At 42.2% G+C, this 19,917-nt stretch overlaps 1 protein-coding gene across 1 annotated transcript in view; it reads left to right on the top strand.

Moving 5' to 3' along the window:
* PPP1R42 (protein phosphatase 1 regulatory subunit 42) overlaps positions 1-18,420 on the top strand; it is a 35,363-nt gene extending 16,943 nt beyond the window's left edge. The window contains exons 6-9 of the mRNA XM_054985325.1: positions 4,752-4,869; positions 8,539-8,670; positions 16,228-16,387; positions 18,216-18,420. Of these exons, the coding sequence (XP_054841300.1) occupies positions 4,752-4,869; positions 8,539-8,670; positions 16,228-16,387; positions 18,216-18,291 (486 nt within the window). The 3' untranslated portion in view covers positions 18,292-18,420. The remainder of the gene's footprint in view (positions 1-4,751; positions 4,870-8,538; positions 8,671-16,227; positions 16,388-18,215) is intronic.
* Positions 18,421-19,917: the final 1,497 nt, after the last annotated feature.

Here is a 19,917-nt window from a genome sequence, read left to right as displayed (position 1 = left end):
TCATATCTATGGTAGCACAAGGCTTATTTATTTTGAAAGGACTTGTACTGGTTCAGTGTTATGAGGAGATGGTTGTAAATCTTTAATTTATTCAACCTTTGAACATTATTGATTACAACAAGATATCAAAAAGGTGAATTCCTTTACTTCACAATTCAGACAGGAACAAGAGGAAAAAATATAGATTTTTCTGAAATAGATAATGGCATACTGTCAGAATGATGACAAATTGCTGTCTACAGATGTAGTTAGGGCACTTGGGCTAGACACAGCCGATAAAAATTGGAGCACACTGGTCAAATATGGGTTCTTAAATGGCCATCATTAATTGGGAAGAAGGCTACAGCCAGTGCTACGGATGTCATTTGAGGCTTTCATACACACATATAACCCACTGTGCCTAGAATATAATTTGCTTTTTAGTATTTTGTAGCAGTCCTCTAAGTGATAGCATGACATGATCATTTATCAAACAGAGACTGCCCCCAAAAGTGTCTAGTCCCTTCAGTATAGTTTATTGAAAAGCTGAAAGTGAAACACTTTATTAGAGACAGGAAGGCAATGAACAACTAGAGCGTATCCAAAGGGTAATCATATTTCAGCATCGGATTAGTACGTTCTTATATAAACATACACTGGCATGAGCGTGTTTTGAATCATTTATCAACTGAATACTGGTCAACAAAAATATGCAAATTTCTTTGGGTATATTCATCAAAGTTTAGCTGTATTATTGGTACATTTTTTAAAGACGTATACTATTGGGTGTTTTCAAATTCTACTATCGTTGAGGTGCATTCTAGGTTTTTTGTATTAATTTTTATGATGATAATGATTGCTGTCGCTGTTATATATGTGGAGCTGAGGAACTTACAATCAAAGTAAGAGAGGCAAACAGGGGAGACCAGGAAAAGGAAATACAGTTGCACATGCTTAGGTTTCTTTTCTGTATTGGAACTAAAATGCAAGATTGTGCAAATAAGGGTAACATAGTAAGGAGACTAAATTATGATATTTAAATCTTGAAGCCTAAGCAAAACAACATCATTTGATCTCTATGGAAAATAATATAGCAAATTATATCTGCTGAGCAGAGTGTTACACATAGAAGTTCTAATGTAAATTTCTTTGGGGGTTAATATTACAGAAGCAAAATATGCCTACAAATAGCTCGTCCTACTATATGAAAGGCAAGCTGTACTGGTGACAACTCACTTTTTATCTTCGTGCAGGCCCACTTTGGCCTCGAGGCCACTGCGAAGCACCTGCTTGCCACTGGGAGGAGGCCCACCAAATCCTCCCTGAGTTTCTAAGCACTCCTCCCTGCACCTCCCTTCAGCGCCCTCCCGCTTTAGCTTCTAGGCCACTGCAAAGTGGCTGCTTGCCGCCAGGCAAGTGTTCAGGCCATTGATTCGCTGAATTTGTCAACTCTAGTTTGTCAGCCTGTATTGAAGCTAAAATAAGTTCCTTGAACTTATCTATAGAATCTTTATCCCTGCTTTCTGAGTCCGAGGCTTTCTCAAAAATAAAATCCAGTCTTTTGGGATTAGAGTTACAAACTCTCTATAGTTCTGCTAATAGAACTTGTTCTCCCCTAAACTTGGGGATTGTCCCTAATGTAAGTTTCCCAGGAGTATACCTTTACCAACTCCTGGCTCCCAATTTGCCTAGAGTCTTTTCTCTGGCCAGATTTAATGTTCTTTCTTCAGCCATTTTATCTGGTAGATTTCATGGAATTCCTTATTCTAGCAGATGATGTCCTTGTTCGATGGACTGTGTTGAAACTCTTCTCCAGTGTCCTTTTTATCTGGCACCACGCCGGGATCTTCTACATCCTATATTAGCCCAACTTTTAGAGTTTTCTGATGATTTTAAGGTTCAGTTTCTGCTTGACAACCCAGATGTGGAAATAACTGAAATAGTAGCAAAGTTTCTCTACAATGCTATGGCTATACACCCTGACAAGTAATATCCTATATTGGTTTTGCTACACTGTTGTACTGTTCCTAGCTGTAATTTTAATTTTACTCTGTATGGACTCGTTTCTGTATTTAAAATTTTATATTATATATATGCCAATAAAGGCTTGCTTGGAGCTTGGATTCGCTGGGCCCCCTTATGCCGGCAAGCGGATGCTTCACAGTGGCCCCCCAGGTGAGAGCAAATTGCTGGGAGGGGGCCTGCTGAATCAATGGCCTAAGCACTCCTCCCTGTGCCTCACCTGAGGGTTGCTGAGGAAAAGCACCCCAGCAAAGTGCATGCGGGGGGTGCAGGGGCACCGCCGGACTTGGGATGCCCTGGGTGCTGGCAACCCAAGATACGGCTCTGCGGCTACCCATCTTGATCGATCTTTCTCCACCTTCACACAGTAACCCCTAAGAATCTCCAAAGCCAAAGCTATTAAGGGTGCCTCATAGACAAAAGTCCATAAAATGCAAGGGTCTGCAGCAAGGAGAGGGAGAAATGGCCTTTAGTATGCCCCAGTTCCATCAGTCATTCTCTGTTACTCCTTTTAGTATGCCCCAGTTAAATGATTCCTGTCTCCTTTTTGCTGGTGAAAGAAGCACTGTGGATGAATATTCTACTGGTGTAAGAATGAAAAGTAGTTTCCGCTGATTCCCCCTTCTCAGTTCTGAAGAAGGGAGCTTTTATTCTCAAAAGTTTATACCATTGAAAATTCTTGTTGGTCTTTAAGGACTCAAATCCTCCCCTTCTCAATATAGTCTCCCAGGACTACATGTTGTTTTGTTCACAAGGATCCACTGACACTGAGCCTTAAGGGAGATGCAGGGGGAAGAAATTAGCAGGGAAAGATCCACCACTGCAAGTACCTTCTGTTCGCATTTTGTAGTGTCCAACCCATAGGTATGTGATTGAAAATCCCCCACCAATAACAATATTAGAAAAAAATATATAAGTTGGATACAAATAGAAAGTAAGATATTTTTCAGGTAGGCTACTACTGTTATATTTATTATTTTATTTTTATTTTATTTTATCATATTTATATTCCACCCTCCCCACAAGCAGGCTCAGGACAGATAACAGCATTAAAACATTTCGTATAAAACATTTAAAAGCATTGTACAAAAATATAAAAAAATAGCAGCACTCTTTTTCTTGATGGCGACAATACTGTTAATTACAAATAGTGCAACAGTGTAGTTGAACATAGCAGCAGCTTAAGAACAGTGGTGGGCAGCTCTCATAGGGAGGGGAGTAGATGTTGTATCCTCCAGCCAGCGGAGGCCCAGCCTCAGCCATAAGCCTGGCGGAACAACTCTGTCTTACAGGCCTGGCGGAAAGATAGTAGATCCTGCCGGGCCCTGGTCTCGGTAGAGCATTCCACCAGGTAGGAGCCAGGACTGAGAAAGCTCTGGCTCTAGTCGAGGCCAGGCAGGCCTCCTTGGAGCCAGGGACTGATAACAATTTCTTTTCTCCTGATCAGAGGGTCCTCTGGCCTCTGCCAATAGAATATAGACTGACAGGGGAAAATATTTGGACAGTGCATATCCACAAGAAGGCCTATGATTGCCAAAACTTACAAACCATGTCACCTTGTTTTATAGTTATATAAAATATTAGGTTTGATCTAGGGTGCATTGGCCTTAAACAATTAAAAAGGAAATCCATACTGAAGAAATGTTTGTGAAAAACAACAGTCCTCTCCTCCCCTGGATTTAAGCCAAGAATATAAGTGATCACTCACAGAAGTAGAGGAAAATAAATTACTAATAATATTAATCTGAATAATTGAGATAAGAGTCAAAATACTTTGGCCCAATCCAGTCAATCTCCCTATCTATCTCATTAGACATGCAGCTCTACATGTGTACAAGAGGATTCTCTACCAGCAGTCCCCTAATCGATAACTCACAGTTGTATACTCATATATTGCTCTATGTGGAAAGGATTAATTGTGTTGCTTGATCTTTCTGCTTTATTAATGGAATCCAAAGATACACATCTGCATACAGAGTGGCTATTTTCTTCATTTATGCTACTGACAGTCACCATCTGGGTGGAAAAACAAGCCACACCAACACATACACTGCCGGCGCCAGGGTTTCTGGCACCTGCGGCAACCCCCATGTGTGCGCGCTGCGCATGCGCGCACCACAGACTGCGCGATGATGTCATCACGCAGCGCAAGCCGAGGTCATTCGCCGGCGGATGGCTGGGTTGTGTGGCGGCGGTGGCAGCATCACAGGGCTGGCTGCAGCAGCTGCGGGCCAGCCACGCCAGCTCCGCGGCGCGCACCTCCACCCCCGACACCCCCTCCGGCGCCTCTCCAGGGCCCTCGCGCCTGAGGCCACCGCTTACCTGGCCTCTATGGGCGCTCCGGCCCTGAACACATCTGTCTTCTGCATATGAAAGCTCTGTGCATATTAAAGCTCTTTGCCCATCTTACATAAGCACATGAAGAATTGTGCAAGTAGTGTTTGTGCTTCCACTTTTGGTGCCTGGATTTTAACCTGTATTTTACATCTGACCTTTGCATTAGAAAGGTTGCATAAGAGATTGGTTGAAATCATGAATGAAGAAAAATAGAAAATAATAGAAAATAACAATAACAAAAGAAAAGTAACAATCAGAATGCCACTTAACTTGCTTGGATAGAAAACTGTACATATCGATTACCTTAAAAATAATCATTTGGAAGGTAGGCTAAAATTAATAACATTATGAATATGCCGAGTTACAGCATCATGCTTAATAAGCAGCTATATTGTTTTCTCTGCTATTTGCAGGAAATGGAGTTTATATTGAGTGCATGGACCAAGCTGTGCAAAATAGAACTGAATGGAAATCCTGTCTGCCACAAACCAAAATATCGGGACAGGCTCATACTACAGTCAAAAAGTCTTGGTAAAAAACCGTTATATCTTCAGAGCGCTTTTATTTTATTTTAAATGGTGTTAATTAGTACACTAATAGTGTTCATAAGAATGCCATGCTGGGAGTAAGCTCTATTGAGTAGACTTCACTAGGATTCTACCTACTTAGGAAGGCACTGTGACAGTGCCACCCTAAGCATTGACTTCAGGGGGCTTAGACGGTTGTAACTCTGCTTAGGATTGCACTGTAAACTGTACAAAGTTGCAACAAACTTGTTAGTAATTGCCCCATAAATACCAAATAATATTTTTGTTGAAAAAATAATTTGATTCAATTAGCAATTTAGCTTGCAAATTACGAACTCTCAACAAATTTACTAGCCTGCCTATACATCCTTAGCAGAGTTTCACCCTTCTAAGCCCATTGATGTCAATGGGTTTCAAAGGATGTAGCTTGCTTAGGATGGCAGTGTTAGTTACTGCTGTTCAAGAAGTGACCTGGGGCTATTTTCACATGTCTTTAAAATAGCCGATACTCATAGAAGGCTGCCGGCTTCCTCGCACGATTTTTGACACTATCCATGATGATGGCACTTTCGTGGCTACCTGCCTCTGATTTGTAAACAAATGGCATCAAAAATTGCACGAGGAAGCTAGCAGACTTCCATAGGTATCGCGGTATTTTAAAGATGTGTGAAAACTGTTGGAATATAGGTTGCAAGGTCTGACATTCAGTCATTATGGGGTTGACGTGTTTACTCAGTGTACTCCTTGTTTGTATTGACCTGGAAGGAAACCTGGCAGAGAGCCAATAGCCTTATCTATCTGAAAGCCTGGGAAACTGAAAAACTACTCTTGGTTAATAGGTCGGGTGACTTCCTCTTTAAGGGTCAAGAAGAACCAGAATCTCCATTTTGCTTGTGTGGTTTTTGTAGAGTCAAGATGTAGGAAATAGAGTTCTTTGTTTTTTATAGGAATCCTGTGTACCTTTTTCCTTTAGAAGTAAGTGTTTCTTAAAAAGCAAACAAGCATATGACTCTGTTTGTTCAAGATCACTTGCAACTCTGAATTTAACTATTTTTAACCCACCTTTTCCCAACAAAAACGGCCATGTATTGCAACAGTTAGTGTCATCGTATCCCTAGACAAGTGAGGCAAGCCATGCAGGTTTTTACTCTTGTCTTCAAAATGATCTGAAATGAACCCCTTGCCCTCAGTCATCTGCTAGTGCAGGATAAAGCTCACAAGACCATTCAAAGAGCATTTAGAATGCAGCCAAGTTGCTGGAATTGCCTCTTTCTTTATTCTCTGCAGTTTTTCTCCCCATCAGTTTTGGCCTATGGTTGCCAGGTCCCCTTTCCCTGTGGATGGGAGGTGGGAGACCTGGCACTCACCTAACAGATGCATGCACATGCTCCTGGGGCTACATGATGACGTCACTTCCGGGAAGTGATGTCATCATGCAGGCCACGTGCCACCCCTCAGAGTGCTCCCAAAATTGGCCCACTGTGGAGCACACAAGCGCCCCCAGGGTGGTGCAATGGGCCCTGAAGTGTTCCTGTGCTCCACAGAGGGATTATTTTGGACCAATTCAGGCCAAATGGGGCCCATTCCAAGCCTACAAGAGCACACCGCACCGCCTGGGAGCACACCCTGGGAGGTGTGTTCTACCGCCTTTCCCTGCCGTCCAGGTAAGCAGGGGCAGGGGTGGGAGCTGGGGACCCCCCACCCCCAGTGGGGGACTAGCAGTTCTATTCTGGCCCTATTCTTTTCAATTTATCCCCTAGTTTCTGCACACATTTTTTTGCTTTTAATTTTCGCTTCAGGTTTTTTTGGTCCCCCCTCCCCCTCCAGTTCTTCTGAGAGCAGTTTTACCCAAGTCTTTTTCTGTAAGCCAGTCTTGAATTGATTTTTTCTAAGTGTGTAATGTTTCTTACATGGTGTTTTTTTGGTCCCACTCACTCCCACCCACCTCCAACCAGCTTTTCAATAATTGAATGTTCATCATTGTTGAACCACTCCTCCCCCCACCTTCCTTTCTCCTTCCTAATTTTGATTTCTATCTTTTAAAAGAATCATTTTCACAGTGCTCTCTCAATCTACCATTGTAACAATACATGCAGCATATTCTCTGAATTAACAGCTTTCGTGAAAAAAAGTAAGTCTCTTGCCAGTTCCATTGCAGAGATATGCCTTTTTCCTTATATCTCTGCAAGGGAAAGGGGCTAAAGAGTTTCTTTCCTAAAAAATGAAAGTGAGAAATACAGAGAATCTGCTGCATTACAATAGTAGGTTGATACAGTGATATGTAAATGACTTTTTTTTTTAAATTGCAAAAGTCCTGGTGGCCCAGGGGAGGGGTAATGGTGGCTACTTCTGGTGCCAGAAAAAGCACATAGCCACTGCTGCTCCATCCCAACGGACATCGGTTTTGCCCTGCCAGTGCCAACCTCTGCCTACTAACTCTGAGTCAGCAGGGCCCTCTGGTTTGGACTGTGGCAGAGAGACTTAGAGATGGATAATGGAGTTGCTCCCTTTTTAGTTTTCCCCATGCAAAGATTTCCCCATGTGTTCATTTTCAATCTTTTTAAAAAATTCAGCCCATATAATAATACAGTGAGGAGTTAAAGAGAATGGCCGTTTCCGTAATGAAAGCTGAGCATATAATAATACAAGCATGTGCAAAAATAAAAAGGGGGGTGCTGTGATATCACCAATGATGCCACCAATGACAACAGCACCCTCAGTTGAAAATCATGATTATTTAAGGCATGTGCAGGACAAAATAAACCAACTCCACAACTGTATAAATTCAAAGGGAGGGCAGACATGCAGAAGAACTGTACACAAACTATTTGCAATGCTTAGGGATTGACTGCTAAGAAAATCAGGATAAGCTGAGTATGTGGGAAAGCCATCTGTCTCCACCCCCAAAATAAGACTAAATGTGCCAGAGCACTCATACAGCAGCACTGGTAGCTGCTGCTAGGGAATGGGTGGGCTTGCATCACAGAACCCAGGAAATGATATGTTCTCTTGCACTAGGAATCTAATGGTATATTAAAGAATAATTATGCAATTTTGAAGAATATATAGGTTAGTAGAATTAGGAGATTCTAGCAAGTTAGAAGATTGGTTGGTTGATATACTGGTATCAAGTTATACTGAACTGGATCAACTAAAATCCTGTGGCTGTTTTGTAAAATGTTTTCTGGGGTCTTGTGGGGGGAGTGTTCTTGGCATGTATCACATCTATAAATTTTATTTTAGTGGCCTATTTCCATTTAAGTACACTGAACTACACTTAGCAGTAATAGTAAGCTGTCAAAATTAGCCTTTTAATTTCGTGTTTCTAGTTGGGAGAAAAATACAGGTACCTGTGCATTTTCCCCATCGGGAGTAAAAGCAGATTGGTATGGCTTTTTTCAGAAAGAAAGTAGTAGGAAAAGGAAGAAGTTTCCTTCTCTATTCCCTACCATACAAAAAGTCATTTAAAATAAACATGGGGAAACAAACCTAAGATGTAGTTGAGCTCTCAGCTGTAGCAGCACTGATGATAAAAAGCAGTATCTCTGAAGCAAAGGCTTCCCCATAGACTGTATTCCTAAGAATGCCAAACCGTCACCCAAGAAAAAAATGGGTAACCCAAAGTAAACTAATTTTTTGCTGATTTACAATGTTACAAAACATTTCCCTTCAGAATCCCTTGATGGCAAAGAAATAAAAGAAATGGAAAGACAATTCCTAATGAATTGGAAAGCCTCCAGAGATGCCAGGAAGAAGAACAGAGCAGAAAGCATGACAAATGAGCATGCACCACGTTCACATTCTGGTAAACAAGCATATCTTCTTGACCATTTAAAGTGCCACTGTTAAGAGATGAGTATGTATGAAAGGTGGGGAGTCAGTTTATGACTGACCAGATTATAGCACTTTAAAGATTATAATCAGATACTGTTTTTAGTGTTTTGTTGTAAAATAGATTTTTTTTCTATTACAGACAATTCACTAATGGGTGAATAGAACCTTTTCTAGCAAATCTTCAAAATAATTTTACCATAACAATTTAGAATAAACTTACATTGCATTTAAAGGTTTATACAGTTCTATATATGTACAGGCAGATACAAGCATGTCTAAGGTGAGTGGAGCCATGTTTTCCCTCTTAGTTTTTCTTTGACTGCCATAGCAACAACATTATGAGGAGCTTTTTGTTGAACTATTGATACACACTTTGTTCAAACTGTTTTCTGTGTTTTTCAACCTTTATTTGACTTGGGGTTGACAGTGGCCTGCATCCAGCCATGTAGTTAAGAAAACTTAAGTGCCTTGAAGAGGGAGCAGCAAATTTAGCTGATTCTCCTTTTAGAAAGACCATGGTAGTGGTGGCATCTAGGGGGATGCACTGAAAACATTTCCAATTCAGTTTTGAATCCAGGATTTCCGAACAAACTCAGTTCCATTATTGGTTTGTTCCAGGTGGGCTGCTGCTGGTTCGGATCTACTCTGGAGGTTTGGTTGTTGTTATCATGAGTTTCAGCCCATTTCATGCACACAAAGGTACATGTTGGCTGTATATCCCTGCGCGAGCGCATGCGTGCACATGTACACACACACACTTTGTTCTTTTCAAGGGGGTTTGAGGAAACAAGGCTTTGTGCAGGTGTTTTTGCACTTAACAGCGCCAAAATTGCACAGAGTGCACTCTTCCCTCCAAATCATCAACCCACCAAGTCAGCACACACACAACAACAGGGTGTGATATTTACAGACCCCCAAAAATGTTTGGGGAAAGGCATCACAGCGACTGTTGGGTGGCTGCATACACACATACTGCCCTTTTTAAGAGGAGGTTGAGGAACTGAGGCTTTTTTCATGCTTAACCAAAAACTGCATCGTTACCAACCATTAGTCTCTACTCCTAGTTCAAAAACTCATTGATCCAATGAGTTTCTCCTCAAGCACAAAACACACATATACAACAATGGACCCCAAAGAATGCGAGTGTTGGTGGGCGCACACAATGGTGGGAAACTGGCTGGCAAAGCAGTGGGGGACTGGCACCTAAGCAGGAGAGCACTCCATTGCCAACCAGCACAGTGCTGCAAAATAAAATAAAAAAAATCCTGCTTTCTGGTAGTGCCAATAGATTACCTTTGTGTCCTGCTGTTGCCTGTTGATGCCATGTTCCCTTTGCTTTGTAGTTTTGTTCCCATGATGAGGGTTGGCTCCTTCTTTTTGACATTCAGGAGGAGCCACCCGCCAGAGTTGATGCTCTGTCTTCAGCTCTAATCTTTGAACTCTAGAACCGAAAAGCCCAGAAAGAGCATTGTAGCGCTTTTCCAGGCTTCGAAATCAAGAGTGAAATGTTTTCACAAAGTCTTTAATGTCAGCATCAGATTTCTCGTTACAGCAGACCTGCTGTCACAGTGGAGAGACCTGCTGGAACTGTGACTGGCATTTCACTTGATGTTCTCTGCCTCTGTGCACCTGTTGTTCTTCAAAAGTTACTGTATTTTTGACCATCCGTATCACATTATCATGATGATCCTTTGCATTTGACCCTCAATCTATCTTGACTTGACAGGACCATAATGTTGTTTCATGTCATACCCATAACATGATAGAGCGCTGGCAGAGAAATGTTGGGGGGGGTGCTGCCATCCATCAACATGGGTGCCAATGTTATGTTTCACTCATAGTCCCCTACACCAGTGATTCCTCTCCTCCTTAAAACAATCCACCACAGTGAGATTGAGAGCAGCAGAGGTTCTTTGGTTTTGTTAATGGGACATTGAGTGAAGGGAGGATGGGATACTGGACAGGTCACCCAATCTCAATTTTCTGACTTAAAATGTTAACGCAGAGTTGAACAGTGAAGAAGAAGATATTGAACTGAAGCCTAAGTCATAGTGTCAATAAAGAAAGTGAAGGATGCCCAGTCTTTAAGCAGAGCAGTCTGCATGGAACTGATCTGGAAAGACTTCGGTGTTCACATGCAACTGTGCAGTGCACAGGTCTATTTTCCCTGCTCATTTAACACTGGGTTAATAGTTTTAATCAGAATAGCCCAGAAACAAAGCATCTCTGGGTACTCCTTGAGCCATTATCATAGGTTGACTTCTACAGTCACAGTTGGTTTGCAGTGGCATTTAAGCGAAGGACAGCAGCAGCGGCCAGTCACTAAATGGGCAGCAACCTGGTCCACATGCCTGGATCCTCTTCGATGTGGCTGTCTCTTAATAATTCTTTATTATTTCCAATTTTCACTCTAATCTGCATAACATCAGCCTTTGTGGCATCCCAGGACTCAGAGGCTGGAGGAGACCTCTCCTTCCTCAAACCCATGTGAACACACCCGCATGGGCATTGGGTGCTTGACAGCCTTTCCTTGCATTGTGTATAAATGTGCACAGAAAGGGACTGGTGATGCCAATGGCATTGTGCTATCTATTGCTTCCCTTCCCAGTGCAAAATAAGCCTTTTGCAAATAAATCCCTCTGAGCAATTCAATGCCAATGCTATTGCCCAGGAAGCACTAGAAACAAAATGCAATCATGTGCAGCGTGCATGTTCCCCTTCCCAACAATGGAGTTATGCTACACTAGTCTCTCCCTTTAGGTCACATTGGTTGGTTGCCATTAAGGAAAACAGATGCTGCCACTTTCCACTGCCAGCCCAGTGCCTGCCTGTGCTGCCGCTATGCAGTAAGAACCAAACTTTCGGTTTGGTTCTTACTGCAGAGTCGTTACAGCTCCATTTCCTGCATTTCTTTCACTATTCTGGAATAGAACCAGTGATTTCTGGGTGTGTTTCTAGCTCATTTGTTTCATTTTGCACACCCCTAGTGGCATCTCTACATCATCATGGAATCCGAATCTACCCTTACTTGGATGGTTGGCTCCTGATAACATACTACTACTCTCTTACAAAATCTCCAGACTACCCTTCACTTACTTGCCAGCCTGGTGCTCCATGTCAATGCATGAAAGTTGTATTGGTGATCAATTCGATGTCTCCAATTTATAGGAGCAGTATCGGATTCTCTCAAGATTCTTGCTTTTCTGCACCCAGACCTCGGTCCATTATGCAATTTTTATCCAGCTTCATGTGTCAGATCTCAGACCATCATTCAGATTCATTGTGCCCTTGGTCACACGGCTTTCATAGTAATGGCTACTCACTTCAAACATGGACTTCATATTTCATGTAGTTACATACTGTCAATCCAAAACATGTTACATTCCACCATGGTTCTTTCTTCCCTTCTCTAGTGGCTGGATGCTTGAAACCTCCTCACTTCATGTAGCCATCTCCCACAGATTAGCCATCTCCCACAGATTACCACAGATGTATCTACATGGCAATGAGTGCCCATTGTCTCAGCTACACTGTCAGTCAAGCCTGGCTACAGTGGAAGGCCACTTAAACATTCTACAGTTCTTAACTGTTTTCAACACCATATGGCCCTTTCATCCCCTCATACATGCCTTTGTGTATAGTAACCAACAACAATCCTGGGATGCATTATATAAAGAATCAAGGCAGTACAGGCTCTAAGACTCTTTGGCTTGGCACTCTGGCCTATAAATTGTGAGAGAGATCTATTAAGTACAGAATATACATCACAACACTAAACCTGCTGGGCGGACAAGTTGAGCATGAAGTGGGCAGGTCCAGTCATGATGAATAGTCAATTCACTTTTGTTGGGGTGTACCAAAAATAAATACACTTACTTCAACAACCATTACCAAGTGCAATATGTACTTCAACAGGGGCAGCACTGATTCTCTCCCCCCACCCCCAACCCCACACAAGTAACTTTCTATACAGGTGGACAGAATTGGATAAATGAGCAACAACATGGCCCCTTGTGATTTCCACCCCTCTCAAATCCTGTTCAGCTCACTAGGTACCATTACAACAGGGCTTTTTTTTTCTAGGAAAGGAGGTGGTGGAACTCAGTGGGTTGCCCGGGGAGAAAATGGTCACATGGCTGGTGGCCCCGCCCCCTGATCTCCAGACAGAGGGGAGTCGAGATTGCCCTCCACACCGGCGCGGAGGGCTGTCTAAACTCCCCTCTGTCTGGAGATCAGGGGGCGGGGCCACCAGCCATGTGACCATTTTCAAGAGGTTCCGGAACTCTGTTCCACCGCGTTCCTGCTGAAAAAAAGCCCTGCATAACAATGTCACCCACCAAGAAGGGAACTACACTCTCTCTGTAAATTTAAAGAACCCAGCCACTTTAGTTTTCAATCCACTCAACATTAATTCATACACCCTTCATAGAACTGCCTAGCCTGTAGTTGGATCTCATGTCCTTAAAATCAGTATTCAGGAAAAGGTGCTTATGAATCCATAAATGTCTATGAAAGAGATTTGTGTCAATCTAATAGGACTCAACACCTCTCTCATGCTACCTAAATGCATCCCCTACCTGTGCCCCATGACTCCCAGGTTGAGAGGAATGGGTTAAATTATGGCAAGGCACTGAACACTCTACAAAAGTGAAGCATGACTTAAAAGACTGGATAGCCCCAGTCGGAATGGGAGTGTCTCTTATAGATGCTGCCAACATAGAGATCCTTGCTAACAAGTTATTCTGTGCCACCACTGGTATGTCTAAATTGGGAAATCCCATTACACAATCCTTCATTTCCATATCAGATGTGCAACACTCTATCAGTTCCATTTTAATCACTTGGGAATAACTCATAGAGAAGTATTTTTCTGTGTTTACTCAAGGAATCCAATCCTTGCAGCACAATGTCTCAGTGGCATTGGCATGCATGCTATCCCACACTCTCAGTCTGGCCACAGCCATGGAACTCTTCTGTCACTCTACTGACAGACATATTGCCATGGAATTCAAACAGCTCATGAAACCCAATCTAACAAAAGGTGAATTGGAATTATAAGATTGGTGGAGAATGGTTAATGTATCATACAATCCCCACCATTACCAACTGCGTCTCTTTATCATTACCATCACAGCGCAGGAATTCTTTTCCATTTACCCCGTCATTCCCCTCGGCTTGCAAACAAGCACCAGTAACATACTCTATTCCAAAGACTGAAACTATTGGGCTAGACCATTAATGTAGATGGCTGCCAGTGCAGAGAAAACTTAGGCTTCATCTGAGACAGTGATGCCTTAGAAGAACACCACCCCTCCCTTGCTCCCAGGAAAGACCAACAAGGTCAATGTTCATGTGATGTCACTCAGGAGGAAAAATCAGCCATTCTTTACATAGGGAAAGGTGGTGCATATATTAGAACCCCTTGCAGCATGGTCCTCCTCAATTCAAACAGAATACAGCTCATAGTTCCCATGATAAACAGATGTTTTTGTAATCTGACCACTGTCAGTGGCTGTGACTTCCACTTCACAGTCCCTGTTTGGACCCAACAGGAAATAAATTTATCCCCTGTTCTCTATTGTTTAATGTCCCCTGTATTCTTAGATATAGGTTTGGAGCTCATCCATGACCTCCTTACACATCCTTCTCTTCAAAGCAAACTCCAAAGAGTAAAGGCAGCCGGGGTCAAAGCCATTCTTACAGTCGCGCACAGCAGCACCCAGATTGCCAGCCTTTCTGCTGACATTGCTTCTTCAGGCTGCCACTCATGGTGGGAGTCTATTTGGGTGGTCTTAATACCATGCTCCATCCCTCTGTTGTGATTATTGCTTTTCAGGTGTTTTGGGCTTTACTTTTGCTCTCTCTCACTTGCTGGGTGAGACAGCAAATCACCAAGTTAGAGACCTTGAGTGACCTGGCACGGTACAGCAAGGTTGGGTCAGCCTAGGGTGCCCACCTTGGCTGCTTCCCAGTTTTATTTTTTTCCTTTTTCCTTTTTCTAGTCTTTAACTTTTATTTTGGGGGGCTCAGAGCCCCTGGCACTCCATAGAGGAGCCCCCTTAGAGGTAGACCTGAATCCTCAGAACCAAGAAGAACAGGAAGGCTAATCATCTTTAACCTTTGTCTCAGTGAGAAAACGTTCAGTCTCCCAGCGAGGGTTCCACATCTGCGTGGATCCAGAATTCCCACTAAGGCAAACCTGGCCACCCTTCTGGATTCTGAGGACCTGATCCTACACCCAATGAAGACCTCCAACTTTTTTCCAGGGTCCTCTGCTTTTTCGATCACCCCAACAGTCATGGTTATCAGTCTTAACTACCGGCTTTTTGAACAGTTTTCAGTATGGACTTTCATAGTCTACTCTCTTTCTTTTAGAAAAGCTTTTCTTTTTAGCCATTTTTGCTGTTTTTCATCTACTTTTGGGGCACATCACCTAATCTGCATAACCAGAAGGCTTTGCAGAAGCATGAGCCCCAAATTGCTCAAACTTAGAGCCAAGCTACAAGTGACGCCTTACACAGGTTGGACACTTGTCAGCTTCCCTCAAGTTTTGATGGGAAATGTAGGCGTCCTGGTTTTACAGCTTGGCTCTCCATTACAGCTGCAAGACCAAGATGCCTACATTTCCCATCAAAACTTGAGGGACGCTGACAAGTGTCCAAGCTGTGTCAGGCGTCACTTGTAGCTTGGCTCTTAGCAGTGCCTCCATAGCTTCGGCCTTTTTCATCCACTACTGGTGTGGCTGTGCCTGCTTAAGGTATGTGTGCTACCGCTTCTCTGGAGTTGGGTCCAGAAATAAACCTTAAATTTAGTTTTGAAATTTCCAATCAAGAGACAGTTTGGTGTGTTGATTAGAGTGCCAATCTAGAATCTAGGAGAGCTAGGTTCAAATCCCCACTTTGCCATGAAAGGTTGCTGGTTGACCTTGGACCAGTCACATTCTCACAGTTTAACCTACTTCACAGGGTCATTGTAAGGATAAAATAGAGGAGAGTAGAACAATGTAAGCTGCTAGTGGTCCCTATTGGGGAGAGAAGCTGGATATAAATACAGTAAATAAAATAAATATTTTGCACTGGCTCAGGTTGTTATACGTGTAATTGCACAGGTAACAACTCAAAGAACAGTAGTTACAGGTAAGCAACCTGATGACAAGTTATTATGTGAACATACCTTTATAAAGTTTTTCATGATTTTACTAATTCATGTAAATTTCTACTGTTTCTATATAAAAAGCAGTACTAGCAAAAAAAATTATTTCATAAAATGGTGTATCTTCCAATTTTACTGGAGAGGTTGCTTAAAAAATGTTCTTTGGAATATTGTTTGACACAAAATATGCATATCTGTCATGTTTACAATAGCTTATAAAATCTATACTTTCATATACATGTTCCAGTTATTTTGTTGTTATATGTCAACTTTACTTTGTTTTGGTAAGCTTTACAAAGGTAACTCTATATTAATTATTTGGTTACTACTTGGAGGAAGATTTCTGTAAATGCTTTTATATTTTTGCACCCTGCAGACAGTAATGACACTGATCATCCCCATTTCCCGGTTTACTACTACCCATTGGCCAAAGAAAAACCACGTTTTGCTATTTTGTCTGAGTCACACAGATCTGCTCACAATAGAGAGTCCCAGACAACAGCCCAGGAAGAACATAAAGTTACTGAAAAAATCAGGTATGTTCCCTGTCCAACATCTTTGGAGTCCAACTTCTAGTTGTTTTTATGTACTAGGGTGTACATCTGATGAGGTTTTGTATTTTGAGAAGCTGAACTTGCATAATTTATAAAAATGAGATCCTTTAAAAATCAGTAGAGTATCAACATCTAAAACTAATATTAAAAATAGAGGGCATATTTTTTTTTAACTTTCCACCTAATTTTCAGTGTACAATAGTATCTGTGTTCAACTTTTTCCACACTGGCTGGCCACTCAAAATTAGCCTCCTAGGCAGGTGTACTCAGAAGTAGTTTCCATTTTATTCAGTTGGGCTTACTCTCACAAAAGAGGATTGTGCCTAAGTGTCTTTTCTCTCTATGAAGGAAAGAGATGAGATACTGTCTTTTCCCCCTATTGGTGGTGTAGCAGTTGGTGGGGAGTGTATAAAAATAGCAAGAACACCCCATTTCCCCACTCCCAATTGCAGCCTCCCATGCCACTTTTCTGTTTAAAACATCAAAAGGAATTGTGTTGCTGGGAGACGCATGATCATCCCAAGCACCGATAGTAGTCTACATTCTAGAGCCAGCTCATGCACTATTTATCAAACCATCAAGCTTCACTGAAGGAACTGAGGAATCTCACGCAGTATAGTAATCTATGGCTGTGTATTCTATGGGCACTTTTGACACAGCTCACCCTCTTCATTCCTGTTCTTTGCTATTGCATACTCACTACCACATTATAGAACAGCAATACTTAGCACTGTATACAGTCCTTTTGAGTGATCAATATTTTAGTACAGTACAGTACTTTAAAGCAATATTACCTTTTACAACATGTACAAAATCCTGTAATATAAATCAGTAGGAACCCTTAAGTAATAGGATTAAAAATTGGCAATTTGAATAGAAGAAAATAAAGTTAATAACTTTATTGACCTGGTTTGAATGGTTCCTGACAATGTACAAATGCTGGTGCCCAAGTGAATCAGAGTTTGTTTACTCCCCACAAACTGGGGTTCTAAACCAGGATTAAAATGTACTTTGGAATCCCAAAACAGATTCTCCATTTACATTAAGAGAAATCAGAGTTTACTCCAGGGATCCCTGTGTGGTGCGGGGGGGGGGGGGGGTGAGGACACTGTACAAGCATGAGAAAGAGTAAACTTACAGTAAAGTGCATTATGATATGACATCTGAACGCAGCCTATTACTTGGATCATAAGTAAAGGAAGCTTAGACCCAAGTTGGACAAATACTTACAGTGTTTAATTCAATTATGTAGTGGACCAAAATTATTAATAATGATATTTTCTGTTTGTCAAATGAGAGTTTATCTACTACATCACATCAGAGTTGATCTGCTATTCTGATGGTGTATATGTATACTTACAAACAGTTTTTGTTTTGGTGTTTAACAAAAGTGCTTATGAATTAATTATTATAGATATAGGCTTGGAAGAATTTCCACACATGTAGCATGACTTTCTCTTCTCCCCTCCTTCTGCTGCAGCCAAAATGCCCCCAAATGGTGCTCCTGGGAGACACAGACCCCCTCCAAAAAAATCATTTCAAGGAGCATTTTTGGCTGCAGTATGAGAGGGGTCGTGAGAAAGTCAGCTTCTGCAGGCAGAAATCCATCTGCCCATAGTATGTTCTCCTTGAAGTAAGCACATGACCTGGAGAATGTGATCCAGTTGTGTTAGATACCAGTATCCAGAATTTATCAGAAACTTAAGCATGCAATATATTATCTCAACAGGCAAATGATGCTAATAGTGTTATGGTATCAATACTTATTGTTATCTTTAAAATACTATTTTATAATATTTTGTTCACACAGCCATTTAGCCTTGAACAATCAGCAGTCACAGAAAGAACTGCATGAACCTCATCTCCTTAGCCGGATGACTCTGTAAACAGATACTAGAAGGACATCTTACGTTATCAGTAGGAAAAAAATGGAATCCAGTTGGAAAAATTTTACAGTTTAACTCCAAAAACACTAAATGCCATTTCAAACAGTTTCACAATTTTATTTTTGTATAATAGAGTCAATGTATCAACTTCTTAAATAAAAATGGTTTAAAATAAGACGTGCAAAGTCCTTTATGAGGAAAATATTAACACCAAATACAATACTGACCTTACTGAAGTCATTAGTAATATTTCCAAATTATAATACAGAAGCTAAAACTTGCACTGTCGCCAGTCCTTTTGATGTGTGGATCCATCAAAGTGGAACTATATCAAAGTAAACTGTCATTGAACCACAGAGTTCTGGAATTGAGGCAGGAACAGCTCCCCAGGGGATCAGGTCATTTGCTGTGATACCAAGGATTAAACGAGGAACATACGTACTCGTCTACTTCATTTTCTCAATATTCTATATTCATAATTTTGAGCTTCTTTTGATTTGCTTTATTTTTAAGGTGATCACTGTCATCACTGCTCTAGTTCCCAAAATACTATCTGGTCTGATTCACTGTTCAGGGCCAAACAAATCCGAGATGCTGGAAATGTGTATTTTCCCATTTTTTTTACAGAAATGCACATGGTGTGGTGCACATTTGGTTGAAGTGAGAGAGGGGATGCTTATTGCTTAACCCTTTCCTTGCAGATCATCCCCTTCCTGTAACCCAAACAGGCAGTCTCCTAATTAGTTGGGAGAGTTAGCTTTAAGGAGACAAATGAGAAGGGGTAACTGGGATTCTCCACCTATGTTTACAGGGATTATTCCTTTAGAGAACTCTCAAATCAGGCAGAGGTTCAACTAGAAAGGTTTCTATCGTCTTCGTCCTTCTGTGCAGCCCCACATTGGGACTGCGCAGGCGCAGGCCAGCCATGGAAAAGATTTTTCTAGCTTTTAGAGATGTGAAGGGGACGTTCGGATCCACCGCGCATGCGCGCCGGTGTTCCCGTCAATTTTGAATGCATATATATCCGAACGTCCCCGGCATTCCCTCAGTTCCTTTTTCGCCGCCGTACAAAAAGGTTCTATTGTCTAGCGTTCGTTCTCTCAGCGTCTCTTCGGAGTTTTGGATCGTTTCTTCTGCTGGTCGGTATTTTCCCCTTGTCATCTGTCGGGGGATACCGTTCATTATGTCGCAGACATCTTTGTTTAAAAAGTGTCTTAAGTGCAGCACTAAAATGACGCACTCGGACGGCCATGAGCTCTGCCTCATCTGCCTGGGCGAGGGGCATGTTGTGGAGCGTTGTTCTATTTGTATGTCCTTCACTCCGAAGGCAAGGAGTGATCGGAAGGCCAGGCTCCGTGCCTTCTTGTGTGATGCCAACCTCCTCCCCCCCAAGCCATCGGGCTCATCGGGAGATAGGCCCCGCTCCGCCGCTCCTTCGCCGACGCCGTCTCGTAAGTCGCCAGAGCCGCTTCAATCGGAACCGACGGGGCAACCCGTTCCGGAGGCCCGGTCTGACTCCGGTTCCGGGGATCGCCCATCGAGCCGGAAGGCCAAGAAGCATTCCTCGTCCAAGCCACGGTCCTCCTGCAAAGCTTCGGCTGCAGAGGCTGCTTCGGAGCCCCCGCC

Source organism: Eublepharis macularius, chromosome 7, assembly GCF_028583425.1.
Source record: "Eublepharis macularius isolate TG4126 chromosome 7, MPM_Emac_v1.0, whole genome shotgun sequence".
NCBI lineage: Eukaryota > Metazoa > Chordata > Lepidosauria > Squamata > Eublepharidae > Eublepharis > Eublepharis macularius.
Note: the sequence above shows the minus strand (reverse complement) of the source record. Positions and strands in the feature narration are given on the sequence as shown.